At 62.9% G+C, this 20,855-nt stretch overlaps 2 protein-coding genes across 2 annotated transcripts; both read left to right on the top strand.

Annotated features, from left to right (window-relative positions):
- Positions 1–1,094: 1,094 nt before the first annotated feature.
- Positions 1,095–4,702, top strand: ANKRD33 (ankyrin repeat domain 33). The gene is made up of 4 exons (XM_074565055.1): positions 1,095–1,403; positions 1,696–1,825; positions 2,970–3,110; positions 3,251–4,702. The coding sequence occupies exons 1-4, from the start codon at positions 1,095–1,097 to the stop codon at positions 4,030–4,032; spliced, it is 1,362 nt and encodes a 453-aa protein (XP_074421156.1). The 3' UTR covers positions 4,033–4,702.
- A 4,380-nt stretch (positions 4,703–9,082) lies between these two features.
- Positions 9,083–19,858, top strand: ACVRL1 (activin A receptor like type 1). Its single transcript, XM_074565054.1, has 10 exons — positions 9,083–9,367; positions 12,639–12,709; positions 14,098–14,322; positions 14,636–14,835; positions 14,946–15,045; positions 15,419–15,565; positions 15,640–15,915; positions 16,494–16,691; positions 18,525–18,655; positions 18,753–19,858. Exons 2-10 carry the CDS (start codon positions 12,643–12,645, stop codon positions 18,885–18,887), a joined length of 1,479 nt encoding a protein of 492 aa, XP_074421155.1. The 5' UTR covers positions 9,083–9,367; positions 12,639–12,642; the 3' UTR covers positions 18,888–19,858.
- The last annotated feature ends 997 nt before the right edge of the window (positions 19,859–20,855 follow it).

Genomic DNA, 20,855 nt, shown 5'->3' with positions numbered 1-20,855 from the left:
ATGGAGCCATTTTAAGCAACAGTTTAAATTAAGATATCTTGGCTAGCTGAGCCCACGTCAACGTGCAGGTTGTCACAGCGTCGGTGCCCAAAGGCCACCTCAGACCCGCAGCAGAAATCTCTTTCTGGCTGCAAAGGGTAGGGATGATTTTCCGCTGTCTCTTGCCAAATTTTCCATCCTGCTTGGAGCCACGATGCTGCGCAGCCGAAGAGGGACCCGCGGGGAAGGTCTGAGCAGCCCCAGGTAAGCTCAGGGTATGGCAAGCAGAGCATCCCCCATCCCCAGAGCCTGGTTTTGGGATGTCTAAGAGGGGTGGGAGTGTTTAATGGAATTGTGAAGGCGTTCTTCCTTTGGCAGTACCAATCAATTAATGGTCGGCTTCTAACCTAGCAGAATGGTTTCATTTCTGCTGCCAGGCTGCAGCCAGTCCGTCCCTGCCCCGCAGCCCCTGTGCCAGGGCGGAGGGCTCTCCCATGTCACACGGTTTAAGGGGCTCCTCGGGGAGCTCCGGCCTCTGCTCTCCTGCTGCTTGGTCGTAAGGAGCCGGATTTAACCCTTCTCTCTGTACGCTGCCGTGGTTCTGCCACTGGGAAAGGTCTTTGCTGCTGCTTTGATGTGCAGCAGTTCAGCGGGGAAGGCTCGTAGCCCAGTGCCCCGACCGGCATCCCTGCCGCCCCGGAGACATCCCCCAACCTCCCCACCCGCCTGGATCCAACACCCGGACCATGGGACATTTATCCACCCTTCAAACTCCCACGACGTCCCCCCGTTTTCCCCACCCTGCGCTGGAGACGGTGTCGTAGGGAGCTGCCCCGCTCCTGGGGTTTCGCAGCACCCAAGCCCCCAGCACGTTTGGATGGGGCAGAGGATGGAAATGGGACCCATGGGCTGTGCCGGCAGCTGGGAACTGGCCGAGGCTTCCCGGCAGGATGAGGGATGAGGGATGCCGGAGCCCACACGGTTCCCACGCCCACTCTGTGTCTGCACAGGGGGGAGTGAACGGTCCGGAGCGTCCCCTCGTCCTCCCGGGAGAGGCTCCCAGCCCCCAGCAGGGCTCAGGGCCAAGCTGGGCTCGCTCCCCCCGGCCGGGCCGGATGACAGATGCCTGTGGTGGAAGAGAACATGCGGCAGCCCCTGCTTCCAGCCTGGATGCGTCCGACCCGGACCTGCACTACGAGGAGGAGGAGGAGGAGGAGGAGGATGAGTCGGAGCCCTCGGACACTGGCAGCATCTTCTCCGACGATTCCATCTACCCCTGCTACGAGCCCTCCCAGGGGGCTGGTGGTGCCGGGGACCTCAGCCTCTACCAGTGCTGCGCCAGGAACGATGCCAAGCTGGTGCAGGAGAGGCTGGAGCTCGGGGTGACCCGGAGTGAGGCCACGGAGCTGGACACCAACGGGAGGGTGAGCGTCTGGGTGGGCACCCCGCAGAGCAGAAAGAGGATTTCCTGGGAATAGGCAGGTCCTGAGGGGGGGTGGTTGCTAAAGCAGGTGGACGAGGAGGGAGAGTCCTGGCTTTGACAAGGGATGGGTCTCCTGGGGTTGATCCAATCCTTGGAGCAGAACCTTGTCTGTCCTCCCACCCGGAGCCTGAGTGGTTTGGGGCAGGGGGGCAGAGTGGGGGGCCATGGGGAGGCCTGCGGCGGGGAGGATGGTGCGGTGCCGGCTCCGGCGCTAAGTGCTGCCCCCTCTCCAGAACGCGCTGATGGTCGCCTGCTACAAGGGCTTCATGGACATCGTGCCCCTGCTGCAGAAGTGCCCCTACATAAACGTTAACCAGCAGGACAAGGATGGGAACACGGCCCTCATGATGGCAGCCCAGGCAGGTGAGACCACGCTCAGCCTCGGCACAGGGCAGCCCCCGCGAGACCCCTCAAGAAGTGATGTGACCCCCTGTGCTTCCCGTCCAAAACCCTTAAAATCATAGGATGGTTTGGGTTGGAGGAGACCTTAAAGCCCACCCAGTGCCACCCCCTGCCCCGGGCAGGGACACCTCCCCCAGCCCAGGTTGCTCCAAGCCCCGTCCAACCTGGCCTTGAACCCCTCCAGGGATGGGGCAGCCACAGCTTCTCTGGGCAACCTGGGCCAGGGGCTCACCCCCCTCACAGCCAAGAATTTCTTCCCCAGATCTCACCGAAATCTCCCTCTTGCAGTGTAAAACCCTTCCCCCTCATCCCATGGCTCCCCTCCCTGCTCCAGAGTCCCTCCCCAGCTTTCCTGGAGCCCCTTGAGGGACTGGAAGGGGCTGGAAGGTCTCCCCGGAGCCTTCTCTTCTCCAGGCTGAACCCCCCCAGCTCTCTCAGCCGGTCCCCACAGCAGAGGGGCTCCTGTGCGCCATCGGGAAAGCCGAGTGTCCCGAGGGATGTGACCCTCCCCCTCTAAGTTTACGGTTCACCTTAGCACGGTTTTGAAAACGGTGTAGGTGATGCCAAAACAGAGATTCCTACAGCAATGCTGTCTTGCAACGCATCTCACCCGAGCAGCCGCACGGGGCTGAGCCGGAGCCGCCCCACGTGCTCTGGAAAAGCCCCGTGAGCTGCAGTGATTCACCTGCACACAAAGTCCAAGCTGGCATATGCCATGAGTAGGGACCAAATCTCCGGTCACGGTGGTTTTTCTTGCTTTGACAGAAGAGTCCGTCTCCTGCTGCCCTGATTAACTGCGGGGGGAAGGATGGTTTCAAAGTGGGGATCACCTTTTATTCCCACTTTATCCTTGCTGGAATTGATGATTTTTATTTCATTTTTGGACTCTTTCCTGCGTTCTCTGCTGAAGCAGCTGGTGCGCCAGTGCTGTTCCCTGCACAGCCACACACAAAACAAAATAAACCCAAACCCTTTCAGTCCTGAGCCCTCCACGTTTCTGCGTTTCTGTCCTCACGAGGTGCAGTTGCGAAATACTTTTTCTCCAACCAGCAGTTATCGCTCGTTAACTGTTGGAACTCTAACGCAGCTTCTCTTGGCTGTTAAGGACACATCACCATCGTCAACTACCTCCTCAACTACTACCCCGGGCTCGAGGTGGACAAGCGGGACCCCCGGGGCCTGACAGCGCTGATGAAGGCTGCGGTGCAGGGGCGGCAGGACTGCGTGGCTGCCCTGCTCCTGGCTGGTGAGCATCTCCCCAGGGACTCCCCGGGGTTTTTTGGGAAGGGGTGGCATTGCTGCTCACCCTGCGCTTGCACCATGCGCTCTGGGCGGGGGATGGGGTGGGACGCCGCGGTGATGCTCGCTGCCTCCCGGTGTCTCCAGGAGCAGACCTGCAAGCGGTGGATCCCGTCAAGGGGAAGACGGCCAGGGAGTGGGCAGCCTTCACCGGCCGCTTCGAGACGACCATGAGGATCCGGAGCCTCCTGCGGCGCCCACGGGCAGAGCAGTTCGGCACCCGGTACCGGCCTGAGTGGCCGGCCCTGGCAGAGCTGGTGGCCAAGGCCCTGGGCCCTAAAACCAGGGGAAAGAGGCTGTCAGAGAAGATCCAATCCATATTCACCTTCAACTTCCCCCACGACCCTGAGGAGGACGGCGTGATGGACCACATGGTGAGGATGACCACCTCCCTCGCCAGCCCCTTCATGGCCACTGCTTGCCAAACCATCTGCCCCGACAGCCCTCCCGAGGTGGGCAAGTGCAGGCTGTCGGTGCCAGAGATCCTCGGGCAGCATGTGCCGGATCCAGACGTTGAGCCAGAAGGCGCCTCGTGCCCCAGCACTGCTGCCTCCTCCTGCAATGGCCAAGCCATGTCGGAGATCAGGCTCCTGCCGCCGCGCCGGCCGGCTGGCGGCCTCCTGGGCTTCCTGCCCCTGCGGCTGCGGCGCGGGTGTTCCCGCATCTTCCCCGGAGAGCCCGTCCCCAAAATCAAAGTGAGCAAAGACTCCTGCCCACCCGCCCGCTGCAGGGAGCGGAGGCAGCGCGGGGGGGACAAGAACCTGCTGCAGCCGCCCAAGTGGAGGTACAAGGAGCGGAAGGAGGAGAAGAAAGCGGCCAAGGAGGCGAAGACTGAGGAGAAAAAGAAGAAAAGGGGGAAGAGCTGCTGAGGCAGGAGGTGTCGGGGTGGGGGGAGCTCCCAGCCATCCCCTGGGACTTGCTCGCTTTTGGCACAGGGGTGGTTTCCTTCACCGGCGGGATGGGGATGCCCAAGGGAGGAGGATGCTGGGGACGTATCCAGCTGAGATGCCCCAGCCCCTGTGGTCCTGCGTCCCCGACCCCCTGCTTGGCCCCTCGTCCTCTCCTGCCTCAAGGACCCGGCTCTGGCTGTGCTGGGCTCTGATGGGCCGAGACCCTGCCCTGGGCCGGGCTCTGGGTCTGCCAGGGAGCAGGTCTGCAGCAGAAGTGTCTCTTTTCTCTTCTTTTTTCCTCTCTCTTTTTTTTTTTTTTTTTTTTTTTTGCCTCTTTGATCTTCCTGAGATCTTGGTCTCGCAGCACGTGGTGGAACGCGGCCATGCAAATTGAAATGGAAGTGGTTGCCATGTTAACAGGATTGATTTAATGAATAAAGCTCAGGGCTGCTTGTTGGGCTGGCAGGAACGTTTCCCCCTTGCTGCCAGCGTCCCCTGTCCACCCTGTCACCCCCTCGGTGACATTAACTTCCCGCTCCTCTGTGTTCCTGAGTTGCGGGTGGACAAAGCAAGGCTCAGCGCAGGGAAGCATCTCCACGCTGGAACCCAAACCTGGGGTGCTCATGGGCTCCCTCCCCAGCTGCTTCCCAGAGAGGAGGCAGCTTTTGTGTTCCAACCTTACCCAGGATGCGACCCAGAAGTCCCTGTTCCCAGGAAAACCACCTTCCAGGAGCTCCAGCCTGTGCCCACGTGGAGCCACGGGACCCCTCGCCTGCACCCACAGGGAACCCCACGGCTGTGGGTTTGTCGGGTGCCGGCACACCCTGGATGTGCTGCAGCAGCAGCCGGCTCGTGCTCCCAGTATTTCCAGCTCCTCTTAAATCTGGCTCCATCCTGGGGTGTGGGATGGTGAACCTGGGGTGCCGGCTGCCCTGAGACGCTGCGGTGGCTCCTGCAACACCCAAGCACCCCGGGTTTGACCCCCAAGGGAGCGAGAGCTGCTTGAAGCACTAGTTATCCAGGTAATAAATAACCAGCCCAGGTTATATATATCTATAAAAATAACCCTTGGCCAGTCAGGCAGCCCAGGACGGAGCCCCCACCCTTCACTGTCCCCTTCTTTAGGGGGACAAAACCCCCCACTCCCCACTTTTAGGCTGAGGCTCTGCCTTTCGCGGGGCACCGGGGGAAGGACGCTGGTCGGGAAGGAGCTGCGACCTCCCCGTCTGTTCCCCTCCAGCCTTTGGCTTGCGTCGGGCTCCCCGGCACGTGGCCGCCCTCCTTCGCCAGCTCCGGCAGCAGCTCGCAGATGAGCCGGGGGCGGACAGCACATGGAGCAGCCTTCACACGCGCCGCGCCAGCCCGGCACCCGCCGCGCAGAGGGAAGGGAGAGCCGGGCCCCCGCCTGCCCCTCATCACCCTCCATCTCTGTCAGGACGGCTCGGTGGAACCCCCAGGGAGGGCTGGGGACACCAACGGGGAGGGTCCGGCCGTGGTCTGGGGGTACTGGTGCCTTTCCATGGGCTGAAGTCACAGCGCGCGGCAACGAGCACCCAGACGACAGAAAGTCGCACTTCGGCTTCAAGGGGGTGGTGGGAGGTTGGGCCATGGCAAGCGCGGGATGGTGAGTCGCGGCACTGCTGATGGTCAGCCCGGTGCCCTGCCTGCGGCTGAGAGAGCCTGGGGTGGGCTCGGTGCGTTCGTTAATAAACCTCTACGGATGAATTTGTTTTTCCACGGCAGCAGTGCCAGAGACACAGCCCGGCCCGGGGCTCCCACCCATCCCTGCCCTTTCAGTCATAGAATCATGGACTGTGTTGGGTTGGAAGGGACCTCTCAAGGCCATCTAGTCCAACCCCCCTGCAGTCAGCAGGGACATCTTCAGCTAGATCAGGTTGCTCAGAGCCTCATCCAGCCTGGCCTTGGATGTCTCCAGGGATGGGGCCTCCACCCCCTCTCTGGGCAACCTGGGCCAGTGTCTCACCACCCTCACTGGAAAGAACTTCTTCCCAATGTCTAATCTAAACCTGCCCTGCTCTAGTTTAAACCATCGCCCCTCATCCTATCACTCCATGCCCTTCCAAACAGCCCCTCCCCAGCTTTCCTGGAGCCCCTTTAGGGACTGGAAGGGGCTGGAAGGTCTCCCCGGAGCCTTCTCTTCTCCAGGCTGAACCCCCCCAGCTCTCTCAGCCTGTCCTCACAGCAGAGGGGCTACAGCCCTTGGAACATCTTCGTGGCCTCCTCTAGCCCCGCTCCAACAGCTCCGTGTCCTTCTTGTGCTGAGGGCTCCAGAGCTGGACACAGGACTCCAGGTGGGGTCTCCCCCGAGCAGAGCAGAGGGGCAGAATCCCCTCTCTGGATCTGCTGGCCACGGTTCTCCTGATGCAGCCCAGGATGCCATTGGCCTTCTGGGCTGCAAGGACACATTGGTGGCTCATGTCCAGCGTCTCATCCACCAGGACCCCCAAGTCCTTTTCCGCAGGGCTGCTCTCTATCACACCATCCCCCAGCCTGTATTGATAACAGGGGTTGTCCCGACCCAAGGGTAGGACCTTGCACTTGGCCTTGTTGAACTCCATGAGGTTTGCTCAGGCCCACCTCTCCAGCTCATCCAGGTCCCTCTGGATGACATCCCGTCCCTCTGGCACATCGACCGCGCCACTCAGCTTGGTGTCATCAGAAAACTTGCTGAGGGTGCACTTGATCCCACTGTCTGAATCATTGGTGAAGACATTGAACCGCACCAGTCCCAGTACAGATCCCTGAGGGACACCACTTGTCACCCCTCTCCACCTGGACATCGAGCCATTGACCACTGCCCTCTGGATGTGACCATCCACCCAGTTCCTTATCCACCGAACAGCCCACCCATCAAATCCGTATCTCTCCAACGTAGAGAGACGGATGTTGTGGGGGACCATGTCAAAGGCCTTGCAGATCTCCAGATAGATGATGTCTGTAGCTCTCCCCTTGTCCACTGATGCAGTCACTCCGATGTAGAAAGCCACCAGGTTGGTCAGGCAGGACTTGCCCCTGGTGAAGCCATGCTGGCTGTCTCGAATCACCTCCCATGTCCCTTAGCACAGCTTCTAGGAGGGTCTGCTCCACGACCTTCCCAGGCACAGAGGTGAGGCTGACAGGGCGGTAGTTCCCGGGGTCCTCCTTTCTACCCTTTTGAAAATGGGTGCGATGTTTCCCTATTTCCCGTCGCCAGGGGCTTCACCTGACTGCCACGACTTTTCAAATATCGTGGAGAGAGGCTTGGCAACTACATCAGCCAGTTCCCTCAGTCGCCTGGGATTAGGACGTGGCAACTTTTAGAAGTTTTTCAGCAAGTGGTTATTCCCCCGGTGATGATCATTGTTAAAATATGGACCTGTCCCATTTGGAAGATGAAAATCCAGGGACTGAAGCAGCCGGCACCAGCCCTCGTTGGAGAGGCGGCGTGCTCAGCTGCCCGGGGACACTCTTGCCAGTGGCCATAAAGGTGGGGTGCCGGTGCCCACCGTGCGCCTGTGCCTGTGGAAGGCAGCTGGGACACAGGAGCCATCCAGGAATAACCTCGGGAGGGGCCGATCGCCGGTCAGATCACTGGGACCCACATGCCGGAGCAAAGATGGTCATGGCGATAAGGCATCTGCAGGCACCGGCTTCCTCCCGGGCGGCTCCTATCTGATGGAAACTGCCCGTTTCCCCTGCGCCGGCTCCGCAAACCTCCCGGCCCCGGCACGGGCAAGGTCACGCATGAAGGTCCTTCATGTTTTATCCTGGTTTTGTGCTTTTGTTTGTTTAAACTTCCTAGATCATGGGCGATAGCCGGGGAGAGGCGGCCAACAAGACCTCAAAGCTCCGCAGCCGGCCCCCGCTCCCCCGGCACGGGGTGGCGGCGGGGGCCGATTGGGTTCATGGTGCAACTGTGGCTGGTGATGCAACGGGGAACAGAGAGGTAAATCAGGCCCTGTAACTTCGTTAGGAAAGAGGCAGCGATGTTAGCCCACACGCTGCCGGCTGCCTGCTCTGGCTGCATCCCCCTGCCCACTGGAGGTGGTCATCGTGCCGGGGCGGCAGCCGGGAGAAAGGCAGGGATGGGGCTTGGGAAGGCGCTGGAGGGTGAGGAGGGGAGCGGGAGGAGCTCGAAGCTGCCGAGAGCGGGGTGGCTGAAAGAAAATGAACCCGAAGCCGCAAAAGGGGAAGCGGCACTTCCTCTGCCCGCAGCCCCGGCGGCACCATGTGTCCTGGGGGAGCGGGAAGTGCCCAGACTCCCCCCGTGGGAGCGGCCCCGCCACCCGTGTCCCAGCGCCCGCTGCTGCAGCATCCCAAGGGCCATGGTGGGGGTCAGCAGGGACGTGATGGCAGGAGGCACTGAGCAAACCCCCTTGGCCCACCCCAGCCCTGCTCCATGCCCGCAGCTGGGGCGAGCATCCCTGATGGGGTGACGATGCGGCGGCACCCCCCAATGCCGTGTTACACCCTGGGAGACACCCAGCCCCTGCCCTCCAGCCTGAAAGTCCCGCTGGGAAGTTGTGGCCAACACCGAATAACCGGGGAGCCCCTTAGCCCTGCCGTGGTGCTCCCATCCCTGTGAGGGCGGGATGCTGGAGCGGGAGGGATGGCCAAGCATGTCAAGGTCATTCCCGCAACGTCAAGGTCATTCCCACAGCATCTCTCCAGACCATTCCCACCCCCAGGACCATCAAAGCAACCGGCCGCCTCTCTGCCAAAGGCCTTTAGATGCTCGGGGAAGGAGACATGATGCACGTGCCCCCACCGAGGGCTTGGGTTTGCCTTGAAAGCCATGAAAGTGGGGAGGGAAAGCGTCCGGTGAAGGCCAGGGGCGGGAGGAACGGGCCAAGGGAGGGCAACCAGGATGGAGCTGGGGCCCGGTGTGCGGGAGGAAGGGAGGCTGGCCGTGGATGTGTGCTCAGCAATAGGAAATGCTTTATTAGCTGGGAGTGGTGGAGAGAAGCCAGGCAGGAAGAGGCAGTAATAAGAAACATTTTTTTGACTTCTCCCACATCCAGACCACAGAACGCTTGCCAAGCGGCTGCGTTCGGACAACGGGGCCGCTCAGCCAAGCCCCTGGGTCTGGGACGGGGACGAGGACGGAGACGTTCCCCCACCGGGACGGGCGACACTGCAGCTGCGGGAGCCCCTGCGGTGCCGGGATGGGCGGTGGGAGGGGAGCAGCCCCATGAAGCTCCTTCAAGCCGGGGCGCACGGCACGGAGTGGAGCTGCCCCCGCTGAGCCTGGGACAGGAGAGCCTCGCTGGGGCTGGGCAGTGCCGCGGGCGCCCGCAGGACGCGGATGCTGTAGGTGAGTGGGGAAGCGCCGGGTGCTGGCAGGGTCTGAGGCTGCCCCGAGCTCAGCGCCTCCCTCCCGATTTAACCTAGCGCAGCCGAAATCAGGATTTGGCCCCGTTTCCTTCGCGTTCGGTGGGACGCCGGGGTTGATGTCAGGGAGGCTGGAATTGGGGCTCTGGCAGAGCCGGGAGCTTAAGTCTGGATTTACACCAGTGCGGTAGTAGCAGGATCCATCCCCAGGTGCTTGTGAAAGAAATGAAACAATATGCGGCCGCTACCAAAACCCAGAGCTGACATGGGAAATGGAGAATTTGGGTGTATTTTGGAAAGGCGTGAGTAAAATGAGTGAAAGTTGACGGCTCCACTGGCCAGGGGCTGGAGCAAGGGTGGTGGGGCACCGATGGCAGCGACGCCACTGGACGCGCCACCCCGACGTAGCCCTTCTGCAAAGCCGAACGCCGGGTCCCTCGGAGGAGGAGTGGGCGAGGGAGAGACAAACAGCTGCTGCAGGGGCTCCGTTTTCAGAACAAAGTGCCTAAAGCGAAGCTGGTGCCGTGGGGACTCTGTCCCACCGGCAGCGTTCAAGCCCTGGGCAGGGTTGGGGCAGGATCGCTCCCCTCGTCCCGGCTCTGCACGAGGAGCTGTGTGCGACCCCAGCCCCGCTTTCCTGCCTCGCCAAGAGATGAAGGCGGGTGCGAGCCGGGTTTGCTGCTCTTGTTGCGTCCCTCGTTTACGGCACAGTGATGCCCATGGGTGTGAGAGGGGCCGGGGCAGCGCAGCCCACCCGAGCTGAGCGTTGCATCCGTCCCTCCTGCGCCAGCTGCACCGGAGGGTCCAGGGGACGCAAACGGCTTTGCTACGTGCGTGGTGACCCTGCAGTATGGGCAGCAGGGAGGAAAACCTCCGTCCCTTGCCTGAAACCAAGCTGAAGCCTTGGGAGTCCGTGGCAGAGCCTTTGCCCACTCGGATGCGGTGTCCATCCAGCCCCTCGCATCGCAGCCAGTGCTGTCGGTGTTTGGCACATGCCCTGCGTCCCCCCAGCCAGCGCCGGCACTGCCCGGCCGGGTGGCACAAGGGTCTCCACCGTGTCCGGCTGCCTTCAAAAAGGCGACACAGGGGAACTGAGTCACGAGCCACGTCCTGCGGCCAAACCTCCCCCCGGGAGCAGCAGAAACTGCAGGGGAGGGCAGAAGCGCCAGGCTTGCAAAGCTCCGCCGAGCCACCCCAGTAAGGGCAAGGGATCCTCCAGCCATCTTCATGTCCCTGAGGACTGTGCCCAGCCCAGCCATCCCCTCCCCGGGCTCCTGCCGCCTCCTGCTCCGTCTCCCCTCAACAGCCCCTTTGCTTTTCTCTCCATGGGGGCACAGGGAAATTCCCCTTCCCCAGGGCTGGCTCTCGCTCCGGACCCCCCCAGCCGTCACCGCGGCACAGCTGCCTGTTGCTCCCAGATGCTTTGCCAGCGCCCATGCCCCGCCTGAGAGGTTTAAATTGGGGGTTTTTTTCTTCCCTCTCCTGACGCTGCTGCAAATCCCAAAGGATGGAAAGATGCAACACGGCAACGTGACTCACCCTCAGCCCCCAGGCGGGCTGGGGAAGGTGCTCTGGAGGGTGCGTGCACTGCAGCTCCGGTGCGAGAGAGGCAGGAGGGAGGTTGGGGACAGGGATGGGGACACAAGGGCTGGTTTGACCCATTGACAGAAGCACCTGGGAAATTTCTCCTACAGGACGCCGGGGACGGCTCTGGGTTAAGGTTTGCTCTCGGTTAGCACGGAAAATCTGTGCGGGGCTGTCGCATGTACAGCAAAGCTTGGGGGGAGGCCTCGACTGCTTTGTGTTTCATGGCAAACATCCCCCAGCCGACTGAACGGCTCGGGATTCTTTGGAAGTGCCCCCGAGGAGGGAATTCACCACCCGGGAGTCTCAGCTTCCCTTTAAAAAGATGCGTTTCGTAGTTCTCAGGGCTGCAAGGAGAAGTGCTGTGCCTGGGAGCATCCTGGAGGCTCAGGGAGCAGAACCCCGACTCCGGGGAAGTTTATTTTTTAAAATAAAGCTGATCCCAGGCCAGCCAAGGGACCAGCTGCCGCTTCACCGGAGATCAGCCCGGCCATCGCTCCTGGCACGGGGCACGCAGGACCAGACCCCGCTCCTGCCCTCCGGCCCCAGGACCCGGTCGCCGTTTCCTCCCCACGAGCAACAACCAAGAGAGCTATTTTGGGGAGGAAAAGCCCATTTTACGCCACAGCCAGAGCCTGCCTGGGTCAGCCACGTCCGTGCATGCTCTCGAGGGCCAGGCTTGCGTGACTTCGCTTCCCCATCAAGGCCAGAATCTAAACAATCTTGATTCCTGTCCCGGCGGCCCTGGGCAGGGCTCCTTCAATTGCAGGAAACGGAGACTTTGGCGTGTTTATGTCGGGAACCGCGAAGAATGAGCCGAGGAGGGGCTGGGGAGCCCCGGCTGCCGCCGGCCGAGCTCTCAACCATGTGAAAGGGGCAGCGATGCCGGCGGGGCGAGGGGTGGAGGGCAGCACCGGCTCCGCCGTGTTTGCCTTGGCAGAAATGGTTCTTTTAGAAGGAAAAAAAAAAAAAAAAACCAACAGAGAAAAAACGGCAAAACTTCCCACAAAGGCACAGCAGGGGAATTTTTGGCTGCCTCTGCTTGCATCGTCGATAAGGTCCATAGAAAAGCCCCCCCAAGGGCCGAGCCCCGGACCGTGGCTCTGGTGCCAGCGGGGGGTGCACTGTGACGGGGGGGCTTTGAGCTCTGTCCCATGGCACGAGTCTTGCCAAAGCTGTCATGTCCGGCAGTGCCATGGCATCACCCTGCTCGCCATTGCTGCCGAACCCATGGGGTCGGCTTGCTGGCTGTGGTTACGCAGCGTGGGATCCACAGGAATGGTGGGAAATGCCGGCACACGGATGTCTGGGATAAAGGAAGGATGTTGGGGTGGCATGGACGTGGTGAGGTCCCCATTAACGGTGCGCTCCCGAGCGCTGCGGGGCTGTGCACGGTGTCTCCGTGCCATGGTCGGGAGGTCCCCTGAGCCCGGGAGGTCCCGGGGTTCTGCTCTCAGGAAGGGCTGTACCCGGGACGTCCGGGGCCGAACTCCGCTTGGAAGCAACACATCCTACCATCGCCCTCGCCCTCCCCGCCGGCCCCCCGCTTCTTTCCCAAAACCCCTGTGGCCACCCCCAGCCCGGCAATGAGCCCCTCGGGGGGCCGTGGGGGGCCGTGGGGAGCTGCAGGGTGCAGTGTGGGGCTGTCTCTCACCCCTCTGCTCCCCCAGGACGATGCCGTGCGGAGCCCCCGGCCGGGCAGTGCTGGCGCTGATGACCCTCTCCCTCGGCTTCGCAGCCAGTGAGTACCAAGGGGACGCGGTGAGGGCGGGCAGCACTGGGCGCTCTCGGCCACGCGCAGGGGGTTAAAATAAACCCTCGGCTCTCGGGGAACGTCATCGCTTGCTCTGCTGGAAATAAACCACTGCGGAGGGCAGCTCATTCAAGCTCGCCCGGAGCGAGCACCAAGGGCGGCAGGGCCCCCCAGGGACCCGCGCTGTCCCCAGCGAGGGGCTTCTCCCCTTTGGGACAGCGACCTGCCTCCAGGAGAGGATCTCAGCTTAACTAATTACGGTTCATCAAGTGCTTTGACATCACCAGAGGGGAGTCGGGGAAAAAGCTTGCCCGCACGTGCTTGAGAACGTGTTTTCTCCCCGGGGCGCTGGTGCTGCTGGTGGGGAGCAGGGACGAGCTGGTCGAGACCCCCAGGGGGGCACCGGGGTGAGCTGGGGACAGATCCAGGCTGGGCGCCTGTGCAGGGAGAACCGACGCAACGTGGCCGTGCCGGGGAGGAAGAGCAGAGCTCGTGGGGAGGATGAGTCCCCACCTGGTCCCCATCCTGCCCATGGGACCACCAACCCCCAGGGTTTACCAACCTGGTCCCACCACCACCCCATGGCCCTGGGCGGCCTTTGGGACAGGGCGGGGACAGGGGCAGGAGGGGGCCCTGGCCACAGCCGTCCGTCCCCTCACTGCCGTCCTTCCGTTCCCTCGCCACCGTCTGACTGCCTGCCCTCACGCTGAACTCGCCAGTTCCAGGAGGGATATTTTCTCTACGAAAGGGCAGAGCTAAATTGGGAGGTTGGGAGTGTGGCCGCCCTCTCTGCTGCTGCGGCACCACAGCGCGGGGAAGCGCCTTCAGGCGGCCGGGGAAAGCTCCAGGGAAGACCCTGGGTTCGGCACCGGGGTGCCAAAACGCAGTGTTCCCACGGCACCCGCTGGGGTGGCACTGGCTGTGTTTTGGGCTTTTCATCCCATCCTGGCTCCCGGGACCCGGCTCCCGCAGGCAGCCCCGAAGCGGGGTGCTCCCGCGTCCCCTGGGACCCCGCGGGCGGGATGTGACCCTGTGTGCTGTGAACCAGTGCGTCCCAGTTAATCCCAGGCAGTGGGGCTGGATGCACAGCCTCTCTGCTGCCTTCCTGGGGGCACGGGGACAGGCGACCCCCAGCTTCGGGGCTGGCTTTGGGGTCTCAGCTGGGAGCAAGTGATTTTCCGGGAGGTCTCAGGACAGGCTCCCCCGTGCTGAGCACCCGCAGCCGCCTTCCCCAGCCGGTCCCGGGCTGCCTGCTCTGGAAATGTGGTTCAAGAGTCTTTAGGACAGATGTCACTGTCCCCAAAGCCACCAGGGTGCCCTGGGATGGGTGGCAGGGCGGTCCCATGGCACAACGCGTCCCCTCCTCATGCCCGCAGATGAGCTGCTGTGCGCCTGCGACGTGCCGCACTGCAGCCTGCCCACCTGCACGGGCAAGGTGTGCTTCGTCAGCAAGAGGAAGGAGGAGGGGACCATCACCCAGCACAGGGGCTGCTTCTCCCAGAACATCCTGGAGAACTGCCACACGCCCGTGACGGAGCAGTACGGCATGACATGCTGCAACTTCAGCATGTGCAACGCTGAGCTGGAGATCTTCCTGCAAGGTACGGGGGGCACGGCCGCCTTCGAGGAGCTGAGGGGGGAGAGGGGCAGAGCTGCCCACAGGGCTGGGATGTGGTTGGGTCTCCAGATCATCCCCCTCCTCGCTCAGCACCTCGAGGGTCCCCCTATCCCAGGTGGGACAAGGCCCGCGAGATGACCTCAGTTGTCCCTTCTTGGGGCTGTGCCTGCAGAGCCGCCATCCATGGGGCTGACCCCAACGATAAGCCACCCTCCCCAGGTCCAAGCGCAAACACCAAGACCTCCACCCTCCCCAGTTCCAACCTTCATACTCCCATCCATCGTTTTCCCCCGCAGGAGAAGAGGCCCTGGGAAAGGCGCCTTCCCTGCCCAACCTCCTCCTGATGATCTTCGTCCCGCTGCTCACCCTCCTCATCCTCACGGTGCTCACGGCGCTCTTCTGCTGGAAGGTGGCCCAGCACCGCCACAAGAAAAGTGACTTTGGAGACACGGACCTCATGCTGAAGGCATCCATGGTGGGAGACAGCACTTTGGAGGTGGGTGAGCTCTAGGGGGGACCCTGAATGCCCCCGAGGCACGGGAGGGAGGGATGTGCCAGGTGTGGGGCGGCCATAGGGCTGACCCCGCTGCCGCCCCGGCTGTGCAGGACTTGCTGAATGACGACTGCACCACAGGCAGCGGCTCGGGGCTGCCCTTCCTCGTCCAGCGAACGGTGGCTCGGCAGATCACCCTCGTGGAGTGCGTGGGTAAGGAGAGCGGCCGGGCATGGGGGGAGGCTGCCCCAGCCCTCCCAACTGGCACCTGGGCACATGCCGGACCCCTTCCCCGCAGCAGCTGGTGATGGCACCGCCACACCAGACCCAGGAGGGGGCATGGACATGATCGCATTAGCCAAAACCCTGTAGAGAGCCCAAGTTCTCCCCTTGTCCTGCTGGTGGGGGGACAGGGAGCGGCTGGGTGCATGGGCAGCAGTTAGCCGAGGTCAACGGACCCTGCGCCGCTCCATTGCTCTTCCACACCAGGAGCCCCACACTGGGCACCCCACGTTCATCACCCTGGGTGTGGGGAGGGGGCTGGGGGCCAGAGGGGCCTCATGATGCGGTGCCGTGGCTGTGACAGGCAAAGGACGCTACGGCGAAGTGTGGCGAGGCGTGTGGCATGGGGAGAGTGTGGCCGTGAAGATCTTCTCCTCCCGGGACGAGCAGTCGTGGTTCCGCGAGACCGAGATCTACAACACCGTCCTCCTCCGGCATGACAACATCCTGGGTGAGTGGGGGGACAGGGGAGCCAGGGGGCGGCTGAGTGGCGGCTCCATGGTCCTGGCTCTTCTCCCCATCCAGGCTTCATCGCCTCCGACATGACGTCAAGGAACTCCAGCACCCAGCTCTGGCTCATCACCCACTACCACGAGAACGGCTCACTCTACGACTACCTGCAGAGGATGGCCCTGGACGTGGAGACCTGCCTGGGGTTGGCCTCCTCCATCATCTGCGGCCTTGTCCACCTCCACGTAGAGATCTTTGGCACCCAGGGCAAGCCCGCCATCGCCCACCGAGACCTGAAGAGCAGGAACATCTTGGTGAAAAGCAACCGTCAGTGCTGTATCGCGGACCTGGGTGAGATGGGGTCAAACGTAGAGCCCCACAGATGTGATACTCCAGGAATGTGTCACTCCAGGAATGTGACACCCCCGGGATGTGGTGCCTCAGGGATGTGGTACTACAGGGATGCAGTGCCCCAGGGCTGTGGTGCCCCGGGGCTGTGGTACCCCAGGGATGTGGTGGCACAGGGCTGTGGTGGCACAGGGATGAAGCATCCTGGAGATGCAGCACCCCGGGGATGCAGCACCCCAGGGATGCAGCATCCCATGGATGCGGTGCCCCAGGGATGTGGTGCCCCAGGGATGTGGTACTCCGGGGATGCAGCACCCCAGGGATGTGGTGACACAGGGACGTGGTACTCCAGGGATGCGGTACCCCAGGGATGCAGCAGCCCAGGGATGTGGTGACACAGGGACGTGGTACCCCAGGGATGTGGTACCCCAGGGATGCAGCACCCCAGGGATGTGGTGGCACAGGGATCGGGGCTGTGGTGCTCCAGAGCTGTGGTACCCCAGGGATGCAGTGCCCCAGGGATGCATCATCCTGGGGACCCAGCACGGGCGCGGCGCTGACCGGGGCCGGCACCCCTGCAGGGCTGGCCGTCATGCACTCCCAGGGCAGTGACTACTTGGACATCGGCAACAACCCCCGGGTGGGCACCAAGCGCTACATGGCCCCGGAGGTGCTCAGTGAGCAGATCCGCACCGACTGCTTCGAGTCCTACAAGAAGACGGACATCTGGGCGTACGGGCTGGTGCTCTGGGAGATCACCCGGCGGACGGTGGTGAACGGTGAGTGCCTCCCGGCCGGCTGCCACGCTCCCTGCTCCCAGCACGGCTCCGCTCCCGCTCCCTCCTTCTCTCCTTTTTATGGTGGTTTTTTTCTTCTTTCCCTTCGCCCAGCAGATTAGCTGTAAATTATAAACACTGTAATCTAGTGTCAGCACCCGGCTCCCTGATTAAAGGGCCCATTAGACTCAATCAGCGCTTTGTTTGTTCAGCGCTGATTAGAAAACAAGCAGCGTGGAGCGCTGCCTGGAAGCTGGCCATGGCCCGGACCTCCGGCCGGCCCGGCGGTGCTTGGCTTCGGGGGGACGGGGGTGGGGACGAGGTCCCCCACGCTGCAGAGGCTCCTTCTCAGGGCTGCCCAGCCAGCACCGCTCACCGCCAGCAAAGTCCATTAGAAGCATTAATTAAATGGTGGGCGCTGGCGGGTGAGGCAGGAGGTCCCCCCGGGCGCAGTCTGGCCTGGATAATCTCATTTACCACCCCGGGGCTCCTTCAGATTAAACATTTACTCCGAATTACCAAAGCCATGTGCAGGAGATGACCTTCAGCCAGCTGGTTTTAACCCTTCCAGGCCCCCTTGTCCTCCGGGATGGGCTGAGTGGCCCCTGCGCAGTCCCGGGCCGTGGGGGACAGGGGCTCCAAGGGACCTCCAGGCTCAGGGGCCACCCACCGGGGTGCAGGGGGGCCAGTGGGTGCTCGGGGCATCCCAAAGGGGTTAAACCCTGCGGACACACAGCCATATGGAGGCACTAAGCGGGGATTAGCTGGGCCAGCTGGCAGGCTCACCATGGGGCTGCCGGCTGGAGGTGGGGGGCCGCAAGGTGGCATCCGTGCCAGGAGCTGGTGCGGGTCCTCCAGCTGGGGCTGGGGCTGCAGTTGATGGTAGGGCTGGTGTTGGAGCTGTGGTTGGTGGTAGAGCTGGTGTTGGAGCTGTGGTTGATGGTAGGACTGGGGCTGTGGTTGATGGTAGGGCTGGGGCTGTAGTTGATGGTTGATGGTAGGGCTGGGGCTGGAGCTGTGGTTGATGGTAGGACTGGGGCCGCGGTTGATAGTGGGGCTGGTGTTGGAGCTGTGGTTGATGGTAGGACTGGGGCCGCGGTTGATGGTGGGGCTGGTGTTGGAGCTGTGGTTGATGGTAGGGCTGGGGCTGCGGTTGATGGTGGGGCTGGTGTTGGAGCTGCGGTTGATGGTAGGGCTGGTGCTGGAGCTGCGGTTGATGGTAGGGCTGGGGCTGCGGTTGATGGTTGATGGTAGGGCTGGGGCTGCGGTTGATGGTAGGGCTGGTGTTGGAGCTGTGGTTGATGGTAGGGCTGGGGCTGCGGTTGATGGTGGGGCTGGTGTTGGAGCTGCGGTTGATGGTAGGGCTGGTGCTGGAGCTGCGGTTGATGGTAGGGCTGGGGCTGCTGTTGATGGTTGATGGTAGGGCTGGGGCTGCGGTTGATGGTAGGGCTGGTGTTGGAGCTGTGGTTGATGGTAGGGCTGGTGCTGGAGCTGCAGTTGATGGTAGGGCTGGTGTTGGAGCTGCAGTTGATGGTAGGGCTGGGGCTGGAGCTAACATCCATGCTACAGCTGGCTCTGGAGCCAGCCCCAGCCTCCCCGTGCCATCCAGCGAGGTCCCGCGGTGCAGCGGGGGCTGGAGCTGTGCACCCCATGGGCAGCATCGCTGCTGGTGGCAGTGGGGGGGGAGCAAATCACACTGGCAATTCCCGGAGCCCCCCATGCCCCCCGAGGCAGGGTGCAGGTCAGTTGTGCCAAATCCCCCCGGGGACCCCATGATGTGGAGGGTGGGGGGTGAACCCCGCACACCCCCCTGCCCTCACACCCCACTGCTCGCAGGCATCGTGGAGGAGTACCGGCCGCCCTTCTTTGATGCTGTCCCCAGCGACCCCAGCTTCGAGGACATGAAGAAGGTGGTGTGCATCGACCAGCAGACCCCTGTGATCCCCAACCGCCTCTTCTCCGACCTGGTGAGTCCCGGAGGGGACCGCCCCGCTCCCACCCCGAGCCAGACCTTTGCTCCCCATGAAATTCCTCAATTTTCCCCTCTTTTTGTGCCTCCCCCAGGTTTTGTCGGCGCTGGTGAAGATCATGAAGGAGTGCTGGTACCAGAGCCCCTCAGCCCGCCTCACCGCCCTGCGGATTAAAAAGACGCTGAAGAAGCTGAACAATTCCCTGGAAAAGCCCAAACCGGAGCAGTGAGCGCTGGGAACGCGCCGGAGCCACTCGCGGGCTGCACCGGGGACAGCAGCGAAGCCAATGCCGGGATGGCTCCCAGTCACGGAGGGGGTTTTGCTCGCAGCCCCCACCTTTCCCACCCTTTCTTGGAGCGTTTTTAATTTGCAAGAAGGGAAAAAATAGGGGGGGGGGGGGAAGCAAGGGAGGAATCTTCCAGCTCGGCTATAAAAATACCCCCCAGATCTGTCATCTGACGCCGGCCCGTCTCGCCTGCCTGGCGGGGATGGCAGCAGGGCCGCCTGGGGCCCACCCAAGCCCCCCGGCCAGACGCCACGGCCGATGGACGAGCAGGCACCGGAGCCGGCACCATCCCCTGCCGCAGCCCCCGAGCCCGGCCGAGCACCCACCCATCACCGGCGCCCGGCGCGGCACCCGGCAGCGGGTGCTGCCCAAACCTGCCTGCCCGGCGCGTCGGCAGCGGGGATGCCGCAGGCTCGGCGGTGGCGGCGGCAGGAATTCCCCGACGGGCCCGCAGTGCCCGGCGCGCCTCTCGCCGGAGGAGGTCTGGGTTTGGCTGGGAAAGGGGGTGGTCTGAGGGCAGCATCCCCCGGGCTGGGCTGGATCCGCACCCCGGCGCATCTTGGGGCTGCTCAGGATGAGGAGCTGCCGGCACCGAGAAGGGTCTGAGCATCCCCCGTGCCACAGGGACACACCGAGACGGTGGCCATGGTGGCCTGATCCTTCCCCAGAAGTCCCCCTTTCCAAGCTCTTTTGGGTTTTTCCAACATTTTGGTGTTTTCCAGGCCATTTTGGTGCACCCTGCGGCCAGCTCCAGCCCGCACCGCTCACCACCATCCCGAAAACCACCCCACATTCGGGGCTGGTCAGACAGGACCGGGATGTTCAGCAGAACCAGCTTTGCGCCTTACTCCATAATTATTTAATTATTAAGATTTAATATATTTAATAAAGTGTAAAGCTATTTTATCGCTTAACAGCTGCCAAACCTCCATGGGGCAGCGGGCGAGGTGGCAGGATGAGACCCCGGTGCTTCTGCATGGCTGAATTCATCGCTTCAACACCACGTAGCTGCCGTGTATCGCTCCGGCGTCACCAGATCCCGCAATAAACCTGGATCCAGCCCCCTGCCAACCCTCTCCCTGTGCCCGGCTGCACACGGGGGGACTGCGGCTACCAGCCCCCCCACTTCCTGGGGTTTGCCCTGCGAGGGCGAACCCCCCGGGGAGGAAGGGGGAGCATGGCCACTGTGGGGTTTCAGCCCCAGTTGGACCTCAGCCTTTCCCAGAACATCCCCGTTTGTTCCCAGCATGTTGTTGGGTCTTGGTCCTGCCTTTGTGTCCCGCTCCCAGTTAGGGACTGGGAGAAACCGGTCAGCAAAGGGCAGCTGCTGGCAGCGGGGTGAGGGTTGCACAGGGCAGGGATCGGGGTGCCCTGCCAGGGGCTTGGGGTGCTCGACCCAGGATTTGGGGCGCTCAGCCCAGGGCTTGGGGTGGCGAGTCCAAATTTCGGGTGCCCCGCCTGGGATTTGGGGTGCTCAGCCTGGGGTCAGGGTGCTCAATGCGAGGTTTGGGGTGCTCAGCCCAGGCTCAGGGGGCCCGGGGTGCTCAGCCCGGGGTTTGGGGGGCCCAGCCTGGGACTCAGGGTGCTCATCCCAGGGTTTGGGGTGCTCAGCTTGGGACTCAGGGTGCCCTGTCGGATTTGGGGTCCTCAGTCCGGGAGTTGGGGTGCTCAATCTGGGGTTCGGGGTGCCCTGCCCGGGGTATGGGGTGCTCGGTCCGGGGTTTGGGGTGCCCTTCCGGATTTGGGGTGCTCAGTCCGGGGTTTGGGGCGCTCAATCTGGAGCTCGGGGTGCCCTGACGGATTTGGGGTGCTCAGCCCGGGGATCAGGGTGCCCTGCCCCGGGGTTAGGGGTGCTCAGCTTGGGGCTCCGCCCGGGGTTTGGGGTGCTGAGTCCAAGTTCGGGGTGCCGTG

This window comes from Larus michahellis, chromosome 22, assembly GCF_964199755.1.
Source record: "Larus michahellis chromosome 22, bLarMic1.1, whole genome shotgun sequence".
In the NCBI taxonomy this organism is placed as follows: Eukaryota; Metazoa; Chordata; class Aves; order Charadriiformes; family Laridae; genus Larus; species Larus michahellis.
This window is presented reverse-complemented; position numbering and strand designations above follow the sequence as displayed.